Source organism: Nerophis lumbriciformis, linkage group LG12, assembly GCF_033978685.3.
Source record: "Nerophis lumbriciformis linkage group LG12, RoL_Nlum_v2.1, whole genome shotgun sequence".
Classification (NCBI taxonomy): Eukaryota; Metazoa; Chordata; class Actinopteri; order Syngnathiformes; family Syngnathidae; genus Nerophis; species Nerophis lumbriciformis.
Genome location: NC_084559.2, coordinates 22,235,109 through 22,256,258, shown reverse-complemented (window position 1 = coordinate 22,256,258; position 21,150 = coordinate 22,235,109). Strand labels below are relative to the sequence as shown.

The 21,150-nt window shown below is 37.8% G+C and overlaps 1 protein-coding gene across 1 annotated transcript in view; it reads right to left on the bottom strand.

Annotated features, from left to right (window-relative positions):
* The window catches only part of hmcn2 (hemicentin 2), a 159,784-nt gene that overhangs the window by 124,048 nt on the left and 14,586 nt on the right, over nucleotides 1-21,150 (bottom strand). Inside the window, exons 3-9 of the mRNA XM_061986104.1 lie at nucleotides 19,669-19,827; nucleotides 17,847-17,969; nucleotides 6,735-6,906; nucleotides 6,557-6,663; nucleotides 6,364-6,484; nucleotides 2,770-3,033; nucleotides 2,509-2,653 (exon numbers count right to left, since the gene is read on the bottom strand). Of these exons, the coding sequence (XP_061842088.1) occupies nucleotides 2,509-2,653; nucleotides 2,770-3,033; nucleotides 6,364-6,484; nucleotides 6,557-6,663; nucleotides 6,735-6,906; nucleotides 17,847-17,969; nucleotides 19,669-19,827 (1,091 nt within the window). The remainder of the gene's footprint in view (nucleotides 1-2,508; nucleotides 2,654-2,769; nucleotides 3,034-6,363; nucleotides 6,485-6,556; nucleotides 6,664-6,734; nucleotides 6,907-17,846; nucleotides 17,970-19,668; nucleotides 19,828-21,150) is intronic.

Genomic DNA, 21,150 nt, shown 5'->3' with positions numbered 1-21,150 from the left:
AGGGATCTGGCATTAGAGAGGAACAGGCTCGGTAGAGGTGGCTTGTGGGGTTGTTTCCTAAGCCTGAGCAAGACGCCGGACCTGCGGCCACGCTTCTGCTTCCTCTCCCTCCTCTGTCTACGCCGTCTCCCAGACCCGACAACAAACCACGGAGAGCCCTGTGCTCTCGCTATGTCATCTGGGATGTTGTGCTCGTGGTGAAAGTTGCTCGAAACAGATATCTGGTGCGAGTTGCCGATATCCAAGAGTGACTGGCGGGTGTACCGGGTGTTTGCAGTACAGGTGGTGCACAAAAGGAAAAAAAACATGAAGAAAAGAAGGAAGAAAGAGCACTGAAATGGAGAGCCGTAAGCCGCTGCGTCTGTGCGCGCCGCCATCTTGGATTTTATGCGGGATCGGTACAATTCAGAGACGATACAGTACCGAAAATGATTCATTAGTATCGCGGTACTATACTAATACCGGTATACCGTACAACCCTACCACCAATGTATTAATCAATCAGAAGACCTTAATTCTTCAACGTCCTAAGACATTTTTGGCCAATTCTATATACTATTGTAGGAACAGTTTGGGGAAGGCCCCTTACTGTCGGGATGGAATAACTTGACAATCCTCAAGTCAAACCCATCAAAATAACTACCGTATTTTTCGGACTATAAGTCGCAGTTTTTCTCATAGTTTGGCCGGGGGTGCGACTTATACTTAGGAGCGACTTATGTGTGAAAATATTAACACATTACTGTAAAATATCAAATAATATTATTTAGCTCACTCACGTAAGAGACTAGACGTATAAGATTTCATGGGATTTAGCGATTAGGAATGACAGATTGTTTGGTAAACGTATAGCATGTTCTATATGTTATAAACTCTTACCAAAATATGTTACGTTAACATACCAGGCACGTTCTCAGTTGGTTATTTATGCCTCATATAACGTACACTTATTCAGCCTGTTGTTCACTATTCTTTATTTATTTTAAATTGCCTTTCAAATGTCTATTCTTGGTGTTGGGTTTTATCAAATACATTTTCCCCAAAAAATGCGACTTATATATGTTTTTTTCCTTCTTTATTATGCATTTTCGGCCGGTGCGACTTATACTCCGAAAAATACAGCAACCGAATATTAACATTGCTGTATGTATACTTTTGACCCAGCAGATTTGGTCACATTTTCAGTAGACCAATAATAATTTCATAAAAGAAGCAAACTTCATGAATGTTTTTTTTGTGACCAACAAGTATGTGCTCCAATCACTCTATCACAAAAAAATAAGAGATGTATAAATTATTGGAAACTCAAGACAGCCATGACATGATGTACTTTACATGTGTATGTCAACTTTTGACCTCGACTGTGTATACATAAGAGACCTGCCTTGTGGTTAGAATGTCCGCCCTGAGACTGGAAGGCTGAGTCATACCAAAGACTATAAAAATGGGACCCATTGCCTCCCTGCTTGGCACTTAGCATCAAGGGTTGGAATTGGGGGTTAAATCACCAAAAATGATTCCCGAGCGCGGCCACCGCTGCTGCTCACTGCTCCCCTCACCTCCCAGGGGTTGAACATGGGGATGGGTCAAATGCAGAGGATAATTTCACCACACCTAGTGTGTGTGACTATCATTGGGACTTTAACTCTAACTTTATACCATACTTGCCAACCTTGAGACCTCCGATTTCGGGGGGGGGGGGGGGGGGGTAAGGTTAAGAGGGGAGGAGTATATTGACAGCTAGAATTCACCAAGTCAAGTATTTCATATATATATATATATATATATATATATATATATATATATATATATATATACAAAAATATATCTACATCCTGAAATATGCAAACAAAACTGTGTTTGGATAATTGATACTTCAAACTTGCATAAATAAATAAAGGAATATAACATAACTTGGCTTCTGAGAGCTTCAAAATGTAATGAATAAAATGCTAAAGTTGTTGATAAACAAGCAATTATTTTAATTATTAAATATGGTCATTTTAAATGAATTATTATGATAATTTAAAATTAATTATTTCAAATATGTTTATTTTAATGTAAAATTCTATGGCTGGATGTAATAAGGAGTCAGAAAAAATAAAAATAAAAATACAATTAATTTTGATGTTTTTAGCAAAATATAGTAAAAATGTATTTAGTTTTTTTAATTTTTTTTATTAATAAATATCTATTTATTTTTAGGTAAGATAAACATAATAATACAATGTATCTCTAGTCTGGATGATTTAGTTCTTGTCACCCTGTTGTCCTCCTGTAGTGAAAAAAGGCTGTCCTCACTCAGGTCCGCATGGAGCTGGAGGGGGCGTGGCCTCCAGCTCCGGCTGAAAATCGGGAGATTTTCGGGAGAATATTTGTCCCGGGAGGTTTTCGGGAGAGGCGCTGAATTTCGTGAGTCTCCCGGAAAATTCGGAAGGGTTGGCAAGTATGCTTTATACTGGAGTAAAAATGTTACAAATGATTAAATGTGACAGGGAGAAATCTTACTGGAAGAACTTTTCCTCTCCCAGTGTTATTCCACTTCGAGCAAATCTTAGCCTATAAGGGATGTCGCTTTCCACCGCACAGCGAATCACAGCAGGCTGCATGTAGAGACCCTTCACCAGATCAGGCATGCTCACAGCTGGGGGATCTACGTAAGGAAGGAAACGCAGGTCAAAGTTCACACAAGGGATTGATGAGGTGTGATAAATGTTTGCAGCATAGCAAAAGAAACATGTCTGGAGGGAGAGCGCAAGGTTGTCTTACCTGGAACAATGTTTGTGTATGAGACACTTGACAGTCGCTGGAAGGGATAGCCCTCCTCGTCTCTGCCTGTCACCTTAATGAAGAAGCTCTGGGAAGGGGTGCGGATCTCCGGGAGACTCCACAGGCCATGCCGGCCAAGGTCAGAGGGCAGAGGCACCTGGATGGTACGCAAGGGGCGCCCCGAGCCAGATATTAGCTCCACGTGACTTAGCAGACCCGGTGGTGTCAGGCCTGTGCATTTGAGCAAAACATGTGCTGGAAGTCCTGCAAGGCAAACAGATCAATCATGTAGTCATTCCACCATGTGGTGTTCACACTTCAGTTTCAGTTTATTTGGAACATGCATACGATACAATGTAATGCATCACATATTTCCAGTTGTTTCTTTGCAGCACGTCCGAATGAGCAGGAAGAAGCAGAGCTTATTTAATCCTACCCCTTTTCATACCATAGCTATTTTATCCCATTCCCTTGTTCTCTGTAACAAAACAGTGAATGAATGAATAGTAAAAAAATAATATACCACAGTAAGTAAACACATATTAAATACATAAATAATCTTTATCTTTAATCTAAAAAAAAATGGTTCAAGATGTTCATCATAATTCTTGTTCTGTGTACTTTGTGAACACTTGTAGTTTGAACAGTCTTAAACTTTGTTTGATTTCTTTGGGTAATCCTAGGGATGTCCAGATCCGATATTAGGATCGGATCGGCTGCCGATATTTGCCAAAAATTGCATATCGGCAAGGCATGGGAAAATGCCGATCCAGATCCAGTTTTAAAAAAAACTCCGGTCCGTGTTTTCCAACGCACCGATTTAAATAATACATTCCACTTTTCTGCTGCTCCGTAATTTCCGTTCCGCATTTTCCAGCACACCTTCAACACATCCACAGGTCTGTGAATTCTCACGCAGTTGCTTTTAGCTGCTGGCATTACACGACAGGCTCTTCTCACTCTGCCCTGTGTCTCCCTCTCACAGACAGCAAGTGCACCTTCTTACACACGTCACATACTGTCACGACATACGTCACATACGTATACGTCCTCCCCGAGCAGAGAGGTAGCAGCATGGCTAATGTTAGCTGTGATGCTAGCGTAGCCGTGCGAGCAACGCTCCCTCAAAGGTGCTCGCCTGTGCAATTGCGCACTGTTTAAGCGTCCTCTGCGCATAGCAAATCTATGCCACGCACAAAATCTAATAAAAAAATAAGCGCATAACAATTTTCGACACACGGACACGACAGAGAAAACAGTTTTCGTCATCATTGTTCATATATTGTAACGTCTGTCGAGACGCTTATCTCCATTTGGTGCCACACGTCCACACCATCAAAATGCTGAGGCAAACATTTCCAGATCAACACCGTATGAAAAAATTAGTGATTTTTTTAGTTGTGATTTCCTTCTCTGCATGAAAGTTTAAAAGTAGCATATATTAATGCAGTATGAAGAAGAATGTTTTAATGTAGACATGCAAGCCTTGAAAGAAAATTTTGAAAATCAAGACTACATTTCCTGCAAATGGGTGCATTTCTACCCTATATTTTAACTTTAGATTTATTCTCATATCAAACTCTTTTGGCTGTCTTTTTGACACTTACATCCGGCGCCCCCCTCCACACCCTGGATTATAAATAATGTAAATAATTCAATGTGATTATCTTGTGTGATGACTGTATTATGATGATAGTATATATCTGATAGTATATATCTGTATCATGAATCAATTTAAGTGGACCCCGACTTAAACAAAAAACGTATTGGGGTGTTACCATTTAGTGGTCAATTGTACGGAATATGTACTTCACTGTGCAACCTACTAATAAAAGTCTCAATCAATCAATCAAAACACATAGAATCATCATACTGCTGTGATTATATGCATCAAGTGTTCATTCAAGGCTAAGGCAAAATATCGAGATATATATTGTGTATCGCAATATGGCCTTAAAATATCGCAATATTAAAAAAAGGCCATATCGCCCAGCCCTAGTTCAATGATGCCATTTCTGTTTGTCATGTATAATTTTGTCTATTTTGTGTTTATCCTTGAATAAACAGGTCAGTTTCTTGTTACCAACCATTGTGTATTATTCAAACTCCCCTAATTCAGCTGGCTAGTTGTTATCAAGAGTACTAAAACCCTTTTCAACATGATTCTGACAACTAAGTAGGCTAAATAACTTTAAACTTTAATACATGCTCGGATAGGCCAGTATCGGTCAGTATCGGTATCGGATCGGAAATGCAAAAACAATATCGGTATCGGATCGGAAGTGCAAAAACCTGGATCGGGACATCCCTAGTTAATCCATTTCATAATTTAATTCCACTTACGGTTATGCTAAAGGTTTTAAGTGTTGTACGCGCATAAAATGTTTTAAATTAGATTTTCCTCTAAGTTTATATTTCTCCGCTTATGTTGAGAAGAATTGTTGTACATTCTTGGGTATCAGGTTATAGTTTGCTTTGTGCATAATTTTAGCTCTCTGCAAATGCACCAAATCGTTGAATTTCAATAATTGTGATTCAATAAATAAAGTGTTTGTATGTTCTCTATATCCAACATTATGTATTATTCTAATTGATCTTTTTTGTGACACAGTTAGTGAATGAAGCGCACTTTTGTAGTTGTTTCCCCATATTTCTGCACAATAACTCAGATATGGTAACACTAGTGAGCAGTAGAGAAAATGAAGTGATTTTTGGTCTAGAACAGTGGTCCCCAACCACCGGGCCACGGCCCGTTACCGGTCCGTGGATCCATTGGTACCGAGCCACACAAGAAATTAAAAAAAATAAAATAAAAAATAAATAAAACATTTATTTTATTTTATGTTTTTTTTTTTTTTTAAATCAACATAAAAATACACAAGATACACTTACAACTAGTGCACCAACCCAAAAAACTTCCCTCCCCCATTTACACTCATTCACACTCATTCGCACAAAAGGGTTGTTTCTAATATTTCTGGTTCCTACATTATATATCAATATAGATCAATACAGTCTGCAGGGATACAGTCCGTAAGCACACATGATTGTATTTTTTTATGACAAAAAAAAAACGTGGGACAAATTTTCAAGCGTTGACCGGTCCGCAGTTATAAAAAGGTTGGGGACCACTGGTCTAGAACATTTTTGCTTTATTCATTATTGACGTGTTTCTTGCTACTATATGTTGTATATTTTTTACATGAGATTTCCAGTTGATTTTATCATCTATTATTACACCCAAAAATGTGTTTCCTTTTACCCTTTCAATATCTACTCCTTCTATTCGTATTTGTGTTTGACTTTCTCTTCCACTGTTACCAAATAGCATTAACTTGATGGAGGTTCGGCATTTTGTCGTTAACCCTGGTCATCTGTCACTCATCTACCACAAACTCTAGGAACCGCAGAGCCGGCAAAAAAAATGGTTCATGCTCAGTTTTTCGAGGTATAAATATATCCGCCATTCATCCATGGTTTGATTTCCAATTTTCGGGACTTACGCAGATCCCAAATCCACAAGAACAGTTATCAATAGGTAAGAAAAGTTGGTTTTGCATCCCCTTTGTGACATAAACATCTGAAATAAAATACCTTTTATTGGCCTCTCCCTCGTATGATTAAACTCTTTAACAGGTACGCTTGAAAACCCGGCCCGGAAGTCCAGATTGCTGACTCCCGTGACCCTCAGGGTATGGCGGCCATCGCAGCTCACCTTTCAGAAGAAAGCAGAGCTGATTTCCGTTAGACAAAGAGCAAATTAAACAACTATCCCCCAGAACGGTACCTTTAGTTTCCACGGTCCAGATCTGGGAAGCTTCAGGTTGACAACACGAGCAGAATTGGGAATGTTCAGAAGCTCGGTAAGGCCTTGCTCCTCACCAACTACACGGCCTGGAAGATAAGAATAGAGAATACATTTTCAACTGTCCAACAGTTTTGCTGGCAATACACGGGTTGTATACCAAGAGGATCTCTAAGCTCTATTTGTGGAGCAGGTCCACTGAGTGATACGGTGACCTCTCGGAGGCTGGGGTCAAAGGGTACATCCCACTGGTTCTCTTGGGCACGGTCATGGTTTGAGGACAGCAGGTGGACCTTCATGGCCTGAACAGTGACTTCGACCCATTTTAATACCTATCAGGCAGAGAAAAACATTGTCAGTACATGAAGCTGTGGTTTATCCAACTGTATCTGTCAAGGTCCCATTAGACAGGATGAAGACAGGAAGGATGTGATAGTGACCCGTCCATGAGTTTTTGTTTCCCCTGCCCAGGCAGAGTTCTGCTCTCTGTCTTTGAACCACTCTTCTTTATCCTTACAACTGTATTCCTCAGATGATTCTTTTTCAGCAAACGAGAAATGAAACAGCTTGACTGTCAAACTGATAACATCCAGTTTTCTGCACTTCCAAGCATGTGTTCCCAGAAGAGTGCCTCATACGCTGGACGTCTGACAGGCAGCAGTCTCCTGCATTTCAGCTTTCATGAATCATGACGTCCGCGCCTCAGCGCGGAAAGCAGTTATGTCTGGTTTTTACACAACCCAACCCGTATTCATTTACTCAGCCAGTCATAGGCAGACAATTTCCTATTTCTCTGTCGGCTGTGTTATTTCTCATTTGTTAGAGCTGATTTAATAAGGTCTAAAATGATACGCGGGGTGGTTCGATTGCATTCAATTGCAAAAACAGTCCCGACTGCAGCCTATAAAAGCTGTTGGTGGCGCTCTAGAAAAACATTTAAAAGTATAGAATTTTAGTTTTGACAGGTGTTTGACTGGATTTCCTTTTGATGTCTCGAAAATGAAAACAGAAGAAGCATTTCACGGTCTCATTGCATGGCCACAAAGGACTCACTGTCCTTCAAATTGCAAATGCGTAACCCGTAACTGCTGTGTAGTATTTGTTTTGACCTTGTATGGTTAAAGTGCATCTGTAAGGAAGGGAAAAAAACCTGCAGGGAGCCCTGCAAAGAGCCAAAGACAACACATTTTAAGACTTATATAAAAATGAGCAGCACCCGAAACAAGGGAACCCTTTGATAATACGATCGTCAGGCCCACAAGATTGTGTCTGTCGGGACTGCCTGGTGCTGACAGCAACTGGTTGCTCTCGACGTTTTACACCTGGAAACAGCTGTAATGTCTGCCATATGTGCAGTCATCACCCGCAGAGCAGGAAACTGCTAAGAGGTGACCTACATCTGGCCCAGAAGGCTGTCTGTTGCCTACACAAAAGAACAGGGAGGAGAGGGCATTGGTCTGCCATCACATCGCAGATCAAACCAAGGGAAGCGCAGACATTGGGAGGACTGCTGTCCATGCAACAGTGCTCATGTGAAGCGTTTCGAGCTGTGCGGTTACGCCTTGTTTCAGCCCGTTGAAATGCAGAGGACCAAAAGTCATGAGAAACATCATCCGAGGTGTCTCACTTCAACAGGTTTACAAGGCTCCCGCAGGAAAGACCTCCTTTGCTATTCAAGGGAGCATGACGGATGGGCCGAATTAGCTGAGAAGGGGTCAAGGTTTCCTTGTATTCCCTTGTCCAGGTACATTACCCAAGCCCACTAAGTGGTTCTGAACAGCTAATGGAACAATCGTCTGTGTGGGGTTTAAGTACAACAGCTTGACTGCCAACCAAGGCTCAGTTTAATGTTTAAAGCAGGGGTCACCAACCTTTTTGAAACCAAGAGTTACTTTTTGGGTACTGATTAATGCGAAGGGCTACCAGTTTGATACACACTTAAATAAATTGCCAGAAATAGCCAATTTGCTCAATTTACCTTTAACTCTATGTTATTATTAATAATTAATTATATTTATCTTTGTGGAAACACTGATCATCTTAATGATTTCTCACAATAAATATATATAGAAACCAGTGACGTGCAGTCACTAGAGGCAGGTGAGGCGGGGCCTCACCTGCCATCATGGAAAGAAAAAGAATGTAAAAAGAAAAAAAATTAATTAAATTGTTATATGTATCCAGTGATTATACTATAAGTTATTTTTCATTTAACTTCACCAGTTTTAGATTATTTTTATTCAAAATCGCTGAATTTTCACATTTGCCGTTCAAATACTGAGAAGAGACGGTGCGGTGATCAGCAGCCAGTTGAGGCACGTCACTCAGTTGTGCCTCAACATGGATTGCGGACTCGGCTAACTGCTGGCCTGCTGTGCAGTGAGACTGTATTGCTATATTAATTATATTATACATTTCCATAGTTTAGTTAGCTGAGGTATATAATGTACAGTGTATTTTGTCAACAACTGTATGTGTGTAACGTATTTCTTGTGCTGAGCGATCATAAAACGGCTGCAAAAGACGCACTGGCTGAGGCTCGCAGTAATCCCGCCTCCTGGTGCCGGTTAATGCACCCCCTGACGGGAGTGTTGTATCAACTAAAGCCCACACTAAAACTTTCCACGTGCAAGATTGAATCTATTTAAAAAAGTTATTTCATAAAAAGCCAAAAAGTGCAAAAACAATAATGTTCGTGTTGGAGGAGTTGTGAATGACTGCAGGGCCACAACATTAGGTACACCTGCAGACTGCAGGTGTATCTAATTCACAACTCCTCCAACACGAACATTATTGTTTTTGCACTTTTTGGCTTCTTAATAAATAACTTCTGTAACCTATTTTTATGGGCTTTCCTCTTTGTGATGTTAAGTTCCTGTTATGCGCTGTTATACAGCATATGCCTTGAGCTCTTATTTTGAAGGCGCTAAGAGCGGAAGTGTTGACACGTTGGAGTGGAGCGGAGGTTTTTGAAAGAAGGTAAATAAAGTGGTCTTCGTGTAAACTGGAGCCTCCGTGTTTGTTATTTTGTAGTTTCATACAGTATAGGCGACATTTATAAACCCTCGGTTACACTTTTTTAAATAGATTCAATCTTGCACGTGGAAAGTTTAAGTGAGGGCTTTAGTTGCGGCGCATGGACTTCATTTATAAGTAAAGGTAAGACCATAATAACGTGTTTTTTTTATTAAATGTGCTTTTTTGTGTGCTACAGTTAAGTTAAAGTACCAATGATTGTCACACACACACTAGGTGTAATGAAATTTGTCGTCTGCATTTGACCCATCCCCTTGTTCACCCCCTGGGAGGTGAGGGGAGCAGTGGGCAGCAGTGGCGCCACGCCCGGGAATCATTTTTTGGTGATTTAACCCCCAATTCCAACCCTTGATGCTGAGTGCCAAGCAGGGAAGAATGCTGGTATGAGCTTTTAAACAAAACCCGTTAACTGCTGCCAATCAAATGGTGAATAAGATACTATTTAGGGTTCATATGTTTGTAAATCTGACTGTGATGAAGTCAGTGCCTCACCAGCCATCAACCTCACCGCACGTCACTGATAGAAACAGATAAATATCAATATGCAACACTTTATTTTTATATTTTCTCCAAGTGCACATTTTTCAAATTGAACATTTTCAAATGATCACTTCCAAGACAGTCTTGTGAAATCACAATATCCCATTTTAACTAGCGAGCCACTAACATTTTTTAACAAATCATGAATTACTTTGCACCATGTTTGTACAAAAAATAACTCATGTAAAATACAAAAGTCAACTCTCAAATTTTTAAATAAATCATGTCACACTTTGAACTGGACACCAAATCTGTTATCTGTTTCTTCGTCAGTTAGTGGGAAGCCTGGCATTGCATGCTGTTAACTAGTGTGTTATACTCTGGTGTGTAACTTGACACTGCAACTCTGAGTGAGTCTTGCAGATGTGCATCAGTGAGGCGTGTTCTGTGTTTTTTAGGGAATAATTGATGAAAAAAACACTTGATTGAACGGTTTAAAAGAGGAGAAAACACGAAAAAAATTAAAATTAAATTTAGAAACATGGTTTAACTTCAGTTTCGACTCTTTAAAATTCAAAATTCAACCGAAAAACAGAAGAGAAAAACTAGATAATTCGAATCTTTTTGAAAAAATTAAAAAAAGAATTTATGGAACATCATTAGTAATTTTTCCTGATTAAGATTCATTTTCAAATTTTTATGACTGTTTTAAATAGGTTAAAATCCAATCTGCACTTTGTTAGAATATATAACAAATTGGACCTAGGTATATTTCTAACAAAGACAAATCATTATTTCTTCTAGATTTTCCAGAACAAAAATTTTAAAATAAATTCAAAAGACTTTGAAATAAGATTTAAATTTAATTCTACAGATTTTCTATATTTGCCAGAATATTTTTTTTAAATTTTAATCATAATAAGTTGGAAGAAATATTTCACAAATATTCTTCATCAAAAAAACAGAAGCTAAAATGAAGAATTAAATTAAAATGTATTTATCATTCTTAACAATAAAAAAAATAAAAAAATTACTTGAACATTGATTTAAATTGTCAGGAAAGAAGAGGAAGGAATAAGATTTAAATTTGATTCTACAGATTTTCTAAATTTGCCAGAATAATTTTTTTGAATTTTAATCATAATAAGTTTGAAGAAATATTTCACAAATATTCTTCGTCGAAAAAACAGAAGCTAAAATGAAGAATTAAATTAAAATGTATTTATTATTCTTTACAATAAAAATAAAAAAAATTTACTTGAACATTGATTTAAATTGTCAGGAAAGAAGAGGAAGGAATACGATTTAAATTTAATTCTACAGATTTTCTAGATTTGCCAGAATTTTTTTTTTTAATTTTAATCATAATAAGTTGGAAGAAATATTTCACAAATATTCTTCGTCGAAAAAACAGAAACTAAAATGAAGAATTAAATAAAATTGTATTTATTATTCTTTACAATGAAGAAAATACATTTACTTGAACATTGATTTAAATTGTCAGGAAAGAAAAGGAAGGAATAAGATTTAAATTTGATTGTACAGATTTTCTAAATTTGCCAGAATAATTTTTTTGAATTTTAATCATAATAAGTTTGAAGAAATATTTCACAAATATTCTTCGTTGAAAAAACAGAAGCTAAAATGAAGAATTAAATTAAAATGTATTTATTATTCTTTACAATAAAAATAAAAAAATTTACTTGAACATTGATTTAAATTGTCAGGAAAGAAGAGGAAGGAATACGATTTAAATTTAATTCTACAGATTTTCTAGATTTGCCAGAATTTTTTTTTTAAATTTTAATCATAATAAGTTGGAAGAAATATTTCACAAATATTCTTCGTCGAAAAAACAGAAACTAAAATGAAGAATTAAATAAAATTGTATTTATTATTCTTTACAATGAAGAAAATACATTTACTTGAACGTTGATTTAAATTGTCAGGAAAGAAGAGGAAGGAATAAGATTTAAATTTGATTGTACAGATTTTCTAGATTTGCCAGAATAATTTGTTTGAATTTTAATCATAATAAGTTTGAAGAAATATTTCACAAATATTCTTCGTCGAAAAAACAGAAGCTAAAATTAAGAATTAAATTAAAATGTATTTATTATTCTTTACAATAAAAATCAAAAAATGTACTTGAACATTGATTTAAATTGTCAGGAAAGAAGAGGAAGGAATACAATTTAAATTTAATTCTACAGATTTTCTAGATTTTCCAGAATATTTTTTTGGAATTTTAATCATAATAAGTTGGAAGAAATATTTCACAAATATTCTTCGTCGAAAAAACAGAAACTAAAATGAAGAATTAAAAAAAAATGTATTTATTATTCTTTACAATAAAAAAAAGGAATTTACTAGAATGTTGATTTAAATTGTCAGGAAAGAAGAGGAAGGAATAAGATTTAAATTTTGATTGTACAGATTTTCTAGATTTGCCAGAATAATTTGTTTGAATTTTAATCATAATAAGTTTGAAGAAATATTTCACAAATAGTCTTCGTCGAAAAAACAGAAACTAAAATGAAGAATTAAATTAAAATGTTTTTATTATTCTTTACAATAATAAAAAAAATACTTGAACATTGATTTAAATTGTCAGGACAAAAGAGGAAGGAATACGATTTAAATTTAATTCTACAGATTTTCTAGATTTGACAGAATAATTTTTTTGAATTTTAATCATAATAAGTTTGAAGAAATATTTCACAAATATTCTTCGTCGAAAAAAACAGAAGCTAAAATCAAGAATCAAATTAAAATGTATTTATTATTCTTTACAATAAAAAAAAATAAAAAAATACTTGAACATTGATTTAAATTGTCAGGAAAGAAGAGGAAGGAATTTAAAAGGTAAAAAGGTATATGTGTTTAAAAATCCTAAAATCATTTTTAAGGTTGTAGTTTTTCTCTAAAATTGTCTTTCTGAAAGTTATAAGAAGCAAAGTAAAAAAATAAATTTATTTATTTAAACAAGTGAAGACCAAGTCCTTAAAATATTTTCTTGGATTTTCAATTTCTATTTGAGTTTTGTCTCTCTTAGAATTAAAAATGTCGAGCAAAGCGAGACCAGCTTGCTAGTAAATAAATGCAATTAAAAAAATAGAGGTAGCTCACTAGTAAGTGCTGATATTTGAGCTATTTTTAGAACAGGCCAGCGGGCTACTCATCTGGTCCCTACGGGCGACCTGGTGCCCGCGGGCACCGCGTTGGTGACCCCTGGTTTAAAGGGTCTAAACCCCACACCATTTGCAGAGAACTTTACCACTTCAAATCAAACAGCTCAACCCCCTTGTGCTCCTCACTGAGCTGCAAAAACCACCTGCCAAGAACTTTTCTCTCCATGACTCTACCGTGTTTCAGCCAGGCAGCCTTGGTTTTACATACGCAGCGAGATGACCTGAGGATGAATGTTACCTCGGTTTCATTTTATGGCAAGCAATCATCAGAGCTGCTTGAATCTCTTACCATCCACCTAATGAGAAAACCATGAGGCACATTTTATGAACACACAACCTGGGTGTATGCGTAAAAACATAAATAAAAACACAGCAAGTTGAACAAGGACGTACCGCAAAACATAATCTTGATTATATTATGCTTTAAGACTATAAGTCTCAGGGCTATTTAACTAGCGGCCCAGAGGCCAAATCCAACCATGCCAGCCCCCAAAAGATCAGTTCAAAACTTGGGAGACTAACATTTTTGCAGGAAATTTCTAAAAACCGGAGAGTGCTCCTGTTGTGTAGAGGAACTTGGACAACTGTTAACACATTTGCAGAACATTTCTATTGACATTTTAATAGGAATATACTGAGAGATTCATTATTATTCCTAAATTTCAAGTAAATCAGTCTGTGCTCGGCAAGTTTGCCCTCCGAAAAATAGGTATCGATCGAAGATCGTTTTAAAAGGGAATCGATTGATTTTATCAATCCCGCAAAAAGGGAAACATTGGATTTAACAACGGCAGACTTTATATGAAGTTTAACACTTTTAAAAATAAGGACGTTGAAACGTTGAGTCTGTTAAAAGAAAAAGAGCAAATAGCTAAGGTGGTCGAGAAAGGTCATAACAAACGCTGTTAGAATAATTATGTGTAAGTTATCACACAACTCTTATGCCTAAAGTCTGTTGCTATAGTTATTAGCTATTGTGCTCAAGCTGTACTTTTTCTGTCTGTGCAAGGACAAAACTTGTTATCAGCTACGGCATAAGAGGGGTTGCCTCGTCGCAGATATTTTGTTTGTCTTAGCCCACTAACAGCCAAGGACTTCAAGGACCTCAACGAAGATAAGACGACAGCACGCATACGAAACAGAGACAAGGCAATCACAAGGCCCCAGCACATTCAGTCACGTGTTGTGCGTACTGGAAGCTGCTTTGCATGAACTATGTGACCACTCCTTTTAGAGGCGGCCTCAGTGATGTAACCAGGGACCTCCCAAATAAATAGAGGAGCACGTGGGACTGTTCGCTCAGAGCGTGGTGAGAGATTGTAACTGAGCGTGCAATCCCAACCGTGTCTCCTCATTGAGCCAAATTTGAACTTTGTCTCTGCATGATTCCTTGCTTCTTGTCTCTTTAATAGATGTTGTCAGTGTTTGAACCTGACAAACGCCACAAAACAATAATATCAATTACAACACAATAAGCAGGGGCGTCCATGGTAATGTTGCTTGGATGGCAACATATATTGCTCCAAAACCTGTATGTACCTTTCAGCATTAATGGCGCCTTCACAGATGTGTAAGTTACCCATATCTTGGGCACTAATACACCCCCATACCATCACAGATGCTGACTTTTCTACTTTGCGCCTATAACAATCCGGATGGTTCTTTTCCTCTTTGGTCCAGAGGACACGACATCCACAGTTTCCAAAAACTATTTGAAGTGTGGACTCGTCAGACAACAGACCACTTTTCCACTTTGTATCAGTCCATCTTAGATGAGCTCAGGCCCAGCGAAGCCGACGGCGTTTCTGGGTGTTGTTGATAAACGGTTTTCGCCTTGCATAGGAGAGTTTTAACTTGCACTTACAGATGTAGCGACCAACTGTAGTTACTGACAGTGGGTTTCTGAAGTGTTCCTGAGCCCATGTGGTGATATCCTTTACACACTGATGTCGCTTGTTGATGCAGTACAGCCTGAGGGATCGAAGGTCACGGGCTTAGCTGCTTACGTGGAGTGATTTTTTTCAGATTCTCTGAACCCTTTGATGATATTATGGACCGTAGATGGTGAAATCCCTAAATTCCTTGCAATAGCTGGTTGAGAAAGGTTTTTCTTAAACTGTTCAACAATTTGCTCACGCATTTGTTGACAAAGTGGTGACCCTCGCCCCATCCTTGTTTGTGAATGACCGAGCATTTCATGGAATCTACTTTTATACCCAATCATGGCACCCACCTGTTCCCAATTTTCCTGCTCACCTGTGGGATGTTCCAAATAAGTGTTTGATGAGCATTCCTCAACTTTATCAGTATTTATTGCCACCTTTCCCAACTTCTTTGTCACATGTTGCTGGCATCAAATTCCAAAGTTAATGATTATTTGCAAAAAAAAAAAAAATGTTTATCAGTTTGAACATCAAATATGTTGTCTTTGTAGCATATTCAACTGAATATGGGTTGAAAATGATTTGCAAATCATTGTATTCCGTTTGTATTTACATCTAACACAATTTCCCAACTCATATGGAAACAGGGTTTGTAACTTCACCTGCAGTGTCCAATATCCAGTATTAATTTCACGGTCCCACTGGTTGATTTGTTTTGCTAAAAAGTTACTGAATCGATTTCAACTCACTGAACCGTTTCGTACTGTATCTTTCCAAAAAAAAAGAAAAAAAAGAAGGAATGTCTCTGAATCGTATGGGCGAGAAGTATATTTGATTTCAGTACGTGTATTTACATGGAGGTGGAAAACATTTAGCAAAAGTCATGTGGGGGTTGAGGTGTGATAGCTCAAGTGAAGCTGGCCTCCTAACCCCTTAAATATACATAAACACCAAAATGACAAAACAGGCCCTCCTTACATTTTTCACCAGAATGAAGTGAGAATGAAGACTTTGTATGCTAGGCGACATGCATGCACGACTTGACAGGAAACAGAACCCTATTTTTCAAAACTACATTTTGTGAATGCTGAGTTGCTAGGCAATTTAAAAAAAAATCTCGTATTCAGGTCCATTAGAATGTCGGTTATATTAATGAATGTTCCTTGACAGCAGAGAAGTGGCCAAAATATCCATGTGATCTTTTTCTAACTCAGATTACATTTGACACAAAAACGCTTTGCAATCAATTCGTTTCCTCACAATGTCGAGCCCTTGTTGAAAATGTGTAACCAATCGTCCGATAATGGCTTTTTAGCCAATATCCGATATTCCGATATTGTCCAACTCTTAATTACCGATTCCGATATCAACCGATACCGATATATACAGTCGTGGAATTAACACATTATTATGCCTAATTTTGTTGTGATGCCCCGCTGGATGCATTAAACAATGTAACAAGGTTTTCCAAAATAAATCAACTCAAGTTATGAAAAAAAAAATTTATTATTGAAGTCACAAAGTGCATTATTTTTTTTTAACATGCCTCAAAACGGCAGCTTGGAATTTGGGACATGCTCTCCCTGAGAGAGCATGAGGAGGTTGAATCGAGCGGGGTTGGGGGTGGCGGGGGTAGGAGGTAGCGGTGGGTGTATATTGTAGCGTCCCGGAAGAGTTGGTGCTGCAAGGGGTTTCTGGGTATTTGTTCTGTTGTGTTTATGTTGTGTTACGGTGCGGATGTTCTCCCGAAATGTGTTTTGTCATTCTTGTTTGGTGTGGGTTCACAGTGTGGCGCATATTTGTAACAGTGTTAAAGTTGGTTTATACGGCCACCCTCAGTGTGACCAGTATGGCTGTTGACCAAGTAAGCATGGTATTCACTTGTGTGGGTGAAAAGCCGTAGATATTATGTGATTAGGCCGCCACGCAAAGGCAGTGCCTTTAAGGTTTTATTGGCGCTCTGTGCTTCTTCCTTTGTCTGTGTACCGCCCCGTACAGCGGCGTTTTTAAAAAGTCATACATTTTGCTTTTTGAAACCGATACCGATAATTTCCGATATTACATTTTAAAGCATTTATCGGCCGATAATATCGGTAGTCCGATATTATCGAACATCTCTACATTCAAGGCATTGATACTACCGTATTTTTCGGACTATAAGTCGCAGTTTTTTTCATAGTTTGGCCGGGGGTGCGACTTATACTCAGGAGCGACTTATGTGTGAAATTATTAACACATTATCGTAAAATATCAAATAATATTATTTAGCTCATTCACGTAAGAGACTAGACGTATAAGATTTCATGGGATTTAGCGATTAGGAGTGACAGATTGTTTGGTAAACGTATAGCATGTTCTATATGTTATAGTTATTTGAATGACTCTTACCATAATATGTTACGTTAACATACCAGGCACGTTCTCAGTTGGTTATTTATGCCTCATATAACGTACACTTATTCAGCCTGTTGTTCACTATTCTTTATTTATTTTAAATTGCCTTTCAAATGTCTATTCTTGGTGTTGGGTTTTATCAAATAAATTTCCCCAAGAAATGCGACTTATACGTCCAGTGCGGCTTATAAATGTTTTTTTCCTTCTTTATTATGCATTTTCGGCCGGTGCGACTTATACTCCGGAGCGACTTATACTCTGAAAATATGGTATATGTTACGCACTCACCTCATTGACCTGCTGCTTGTCCAGGTGAAAGATCTGCCCTGAAGATGTGGCTGCGATCTCCTCGTAGACCCTGTAGCCCGGTTGGGAGCGGTCCCCACAGTCCCCAGTTAGCACAAAAACCACCTGGAAGAGATAAAAGGATTGTTAGGGATTTTTCTTGAACTAACTTCCACTTGCCTCGATTGACGCGTATTAGTATTTCACAGGATGCCATTTGATTAGTTGTATTGTCCTTTTTGCGGAAAAAAACCCAACCTTTTTTGATTTGAGGGTCATGCACCTCCTGGTACTCCAGCACCTCCAAAACCCTCAAATCTAGACTCCAAACATCCCAGAACAAGCTAGTCAGGTTACTTCTAGACCTCCACCCCAGATCCCACCTCACTCCTACCCACTTCTCCAAAGTGGGCTGGCTCAGGGTGGAGGACAGAGTAAAACAACTTGCACTGAGTCTAGTCTATAAAATCCTCCCAGATACCGAAGTACATGTCAAACTACTTCCATAACGTAAATGACCGCCATAACCACAACACCAGGGGGAGCTCCACTAACCACGTTTAACCCAGACTCCGATCTAACAAAGGTCTTAACTCATTCTCCTTCTATGCCACATCAATATGGAATGCACTCCCAACAGGTGTAAAAGAAAGTGCATCTCTATCCTCCTTCAAAACCACAATAAACTAACTAACTAAAAAAAATAGACCGTTTTGCTCAATATGTTGAAAAATATTCTTAAATGAAGTAAATGCTAGTGCCATTATCTTGACATAATGATATGCGCTCGGCATAACATTTCTTGAAACCAGCAAATTTATACTAAAAACGAATTTATTGTTCTTAATGGCAACAAGGCAACCGCTTGTTACTCTCGGGGTCTACTAGCCGCTCAAGCAAATCATATTGTCTAAAACTGCATTTTTAGACAATATCATCGCGACAAGTGCGTGCTCTTTCAGTCAATTAGTGCGCATATATACAGCCCGGCCCCCGGCCAAAATGTTTTTAAATTGTAATTTTGAAGAATTTATCTGAATGTGCATGAACTATTTCTGTTCAAAATGGTTTGAAATGTCACATGTGAAATGTTTAAATTTTAACTGTCAGTTTACTGTACTGTGCCAACTGTACTACTATATGAGTACATATTTTCTATTGTTTCATTGATAATAAAACAGCAAAGTACATTTGGTTGTCATCTGTTTTAATTATGAGACACAATTTTGTCAAAATCATGATTTTTTTTTTTATGCTTGAAATAAGAAATTATTACTTTAAAAAAGCAGTTTTATACTTGTGAGTGTTGATGACACAGCTTTGCAACAGTCAATATTCTAGTTTCAAGCATGTTTTACTCAATATAGGTCATCAAATCACAGCAACAAGCTGTAATATCTTACTGAGATCATTTAGGACCAAAACCCTTAAAACAAGTAAAACACTCTAACATAAAATCTGCTTAGTGAGAAGAATTATCTTATCAGACAGAAAATAACTAAATATCACCCTTATTTGAGATATTTAATCTTACTTAGATTTCAGTTTTTGCAGTGCATGTACACTATATTATTATAGTTTATAGGCACAGAAGATGAATCTCAATTACCTGCAACATTAGCTGCCTCTTACTAGCAGCTTTTCAATATTTACAATGCACAGAAAAGAGAAAGACAAATGTGGTATTGTCTCTCTAGTGATTGGGGATGATGGGCAACATATAAAAAAGTGCAATTTTGTCATGAACTGAACCCTAACATACGTCAGTCATCACATTGTGATCTTTGAGGCCTCCACATCCACCCACCCCTGTAAGGTCGTTTACCTGTGACTGACGGAGTTGCACCAGCTGCAGAACATCTCTTTTCAAGCGATAGTCCTTAGCCCGAGCATCGGTGAAGACATAAATGAAGGATCCAGGTAGCGAAACCTCCAGCGCCTTCTTGATGGCTCCGACACTCATCTCAGGGCAGTCGCCACCACCCTGTGTGAATCACAAGCATATCATGTCTGATCTACTAAGATACAAATTCCACGCGCTAAACAGCGTGTGAAAACTATAACATTGCGTGTACTATTAGTGGGAATGCGTGTGATCTACTAAGACTGTATTGATAACAAGTGCAAAATTGGTGCAGACGATTTAAATGAGGTTTTTGCATCTACTATACAGGCTGGGCCTAAGGAGACACTCATTTCTTTCCACATTCATGACATCATATGCTCCAACAGTCCAAAATGTGTTGTTTTGTTATGGATAGGGCTGGGCGATATGGGCGAAAAAGTATATCTGTCATGATCCGTGGCCCGGAACCATGTTTTTGTTATGTTCTGTTAGTTTTGCACTCCTTTAGTTCCTGTTTTTGTGCACCCTTGTTTGCTTTCAGTTACCATGGGTGCTTATTGTTTCCACCTGTCTCTGATTGGGGTCGCTCACCTGTTTCCCGAGCACTAATCAGAGGGACTATTTAATCCTGCCTTTGCCGGTCAGTCGGCCTGGCTTCATTGTTTGCTTCATGCCAAAGGTACATGAGTATTCCTTATCTCTAGTCTATGCCAAGTGTTAGCTTTTGCGTCCAGTGCGATCGGCACGGTGTCCCTTCGGCTTGTTTTCTGTTTTTGTACTTCTTTGATTTTTGAGGAATAAATCATGTTCCTACCTGCACGCCTTGTCCAGAGTTGTCCGTCTGCATCCCGGGGGAACGAAACCTGCAGTAAGCTGCGTCTGCCGTGACAATATCTTGATATATTTTTTTACTTAAATTCGATATTTGATATATATCTCGATATATTTTTTGGTGAAAGTATACATAAAAATATATTAATTTTTGAGCGATATTCAGTGAAATTGAAGCGAATGACAACTGTACAGTAAACACTTTTATTAACCCAATTAGTCAAGATGTGGAATAAACAGCACAGAAAATAAACTGTTTAAGTAGTACAAAATTATATAACATAAATCAAATAAAATACGTAAAATTAATAACATAGCTGTGCAAATAATACAAAATGTATCAAACTCAGATAAATATATACATTTGCAGGCAGGCACTTTTTAATTCCCTACATGGTTCGATGACCCGCCCTATCTTGCCTCTGATTGGCCTGTCCCTAACCCAGGGGTCGGCAACCCGCGGCTCTAGAGCCGCATGCGGCTCTTTAGCGGCGCCCTAGTGGCTCTCTGGAGCTTTTTAAAAAATTTATGAAAAATGGAAAAAGATGAGGGGGGAAAAAAAATATTTTTTGTGTTAATATGGTTTCTGTAGGAGGACAAACATGACACAAGCCTCCCTAATTGTTATAA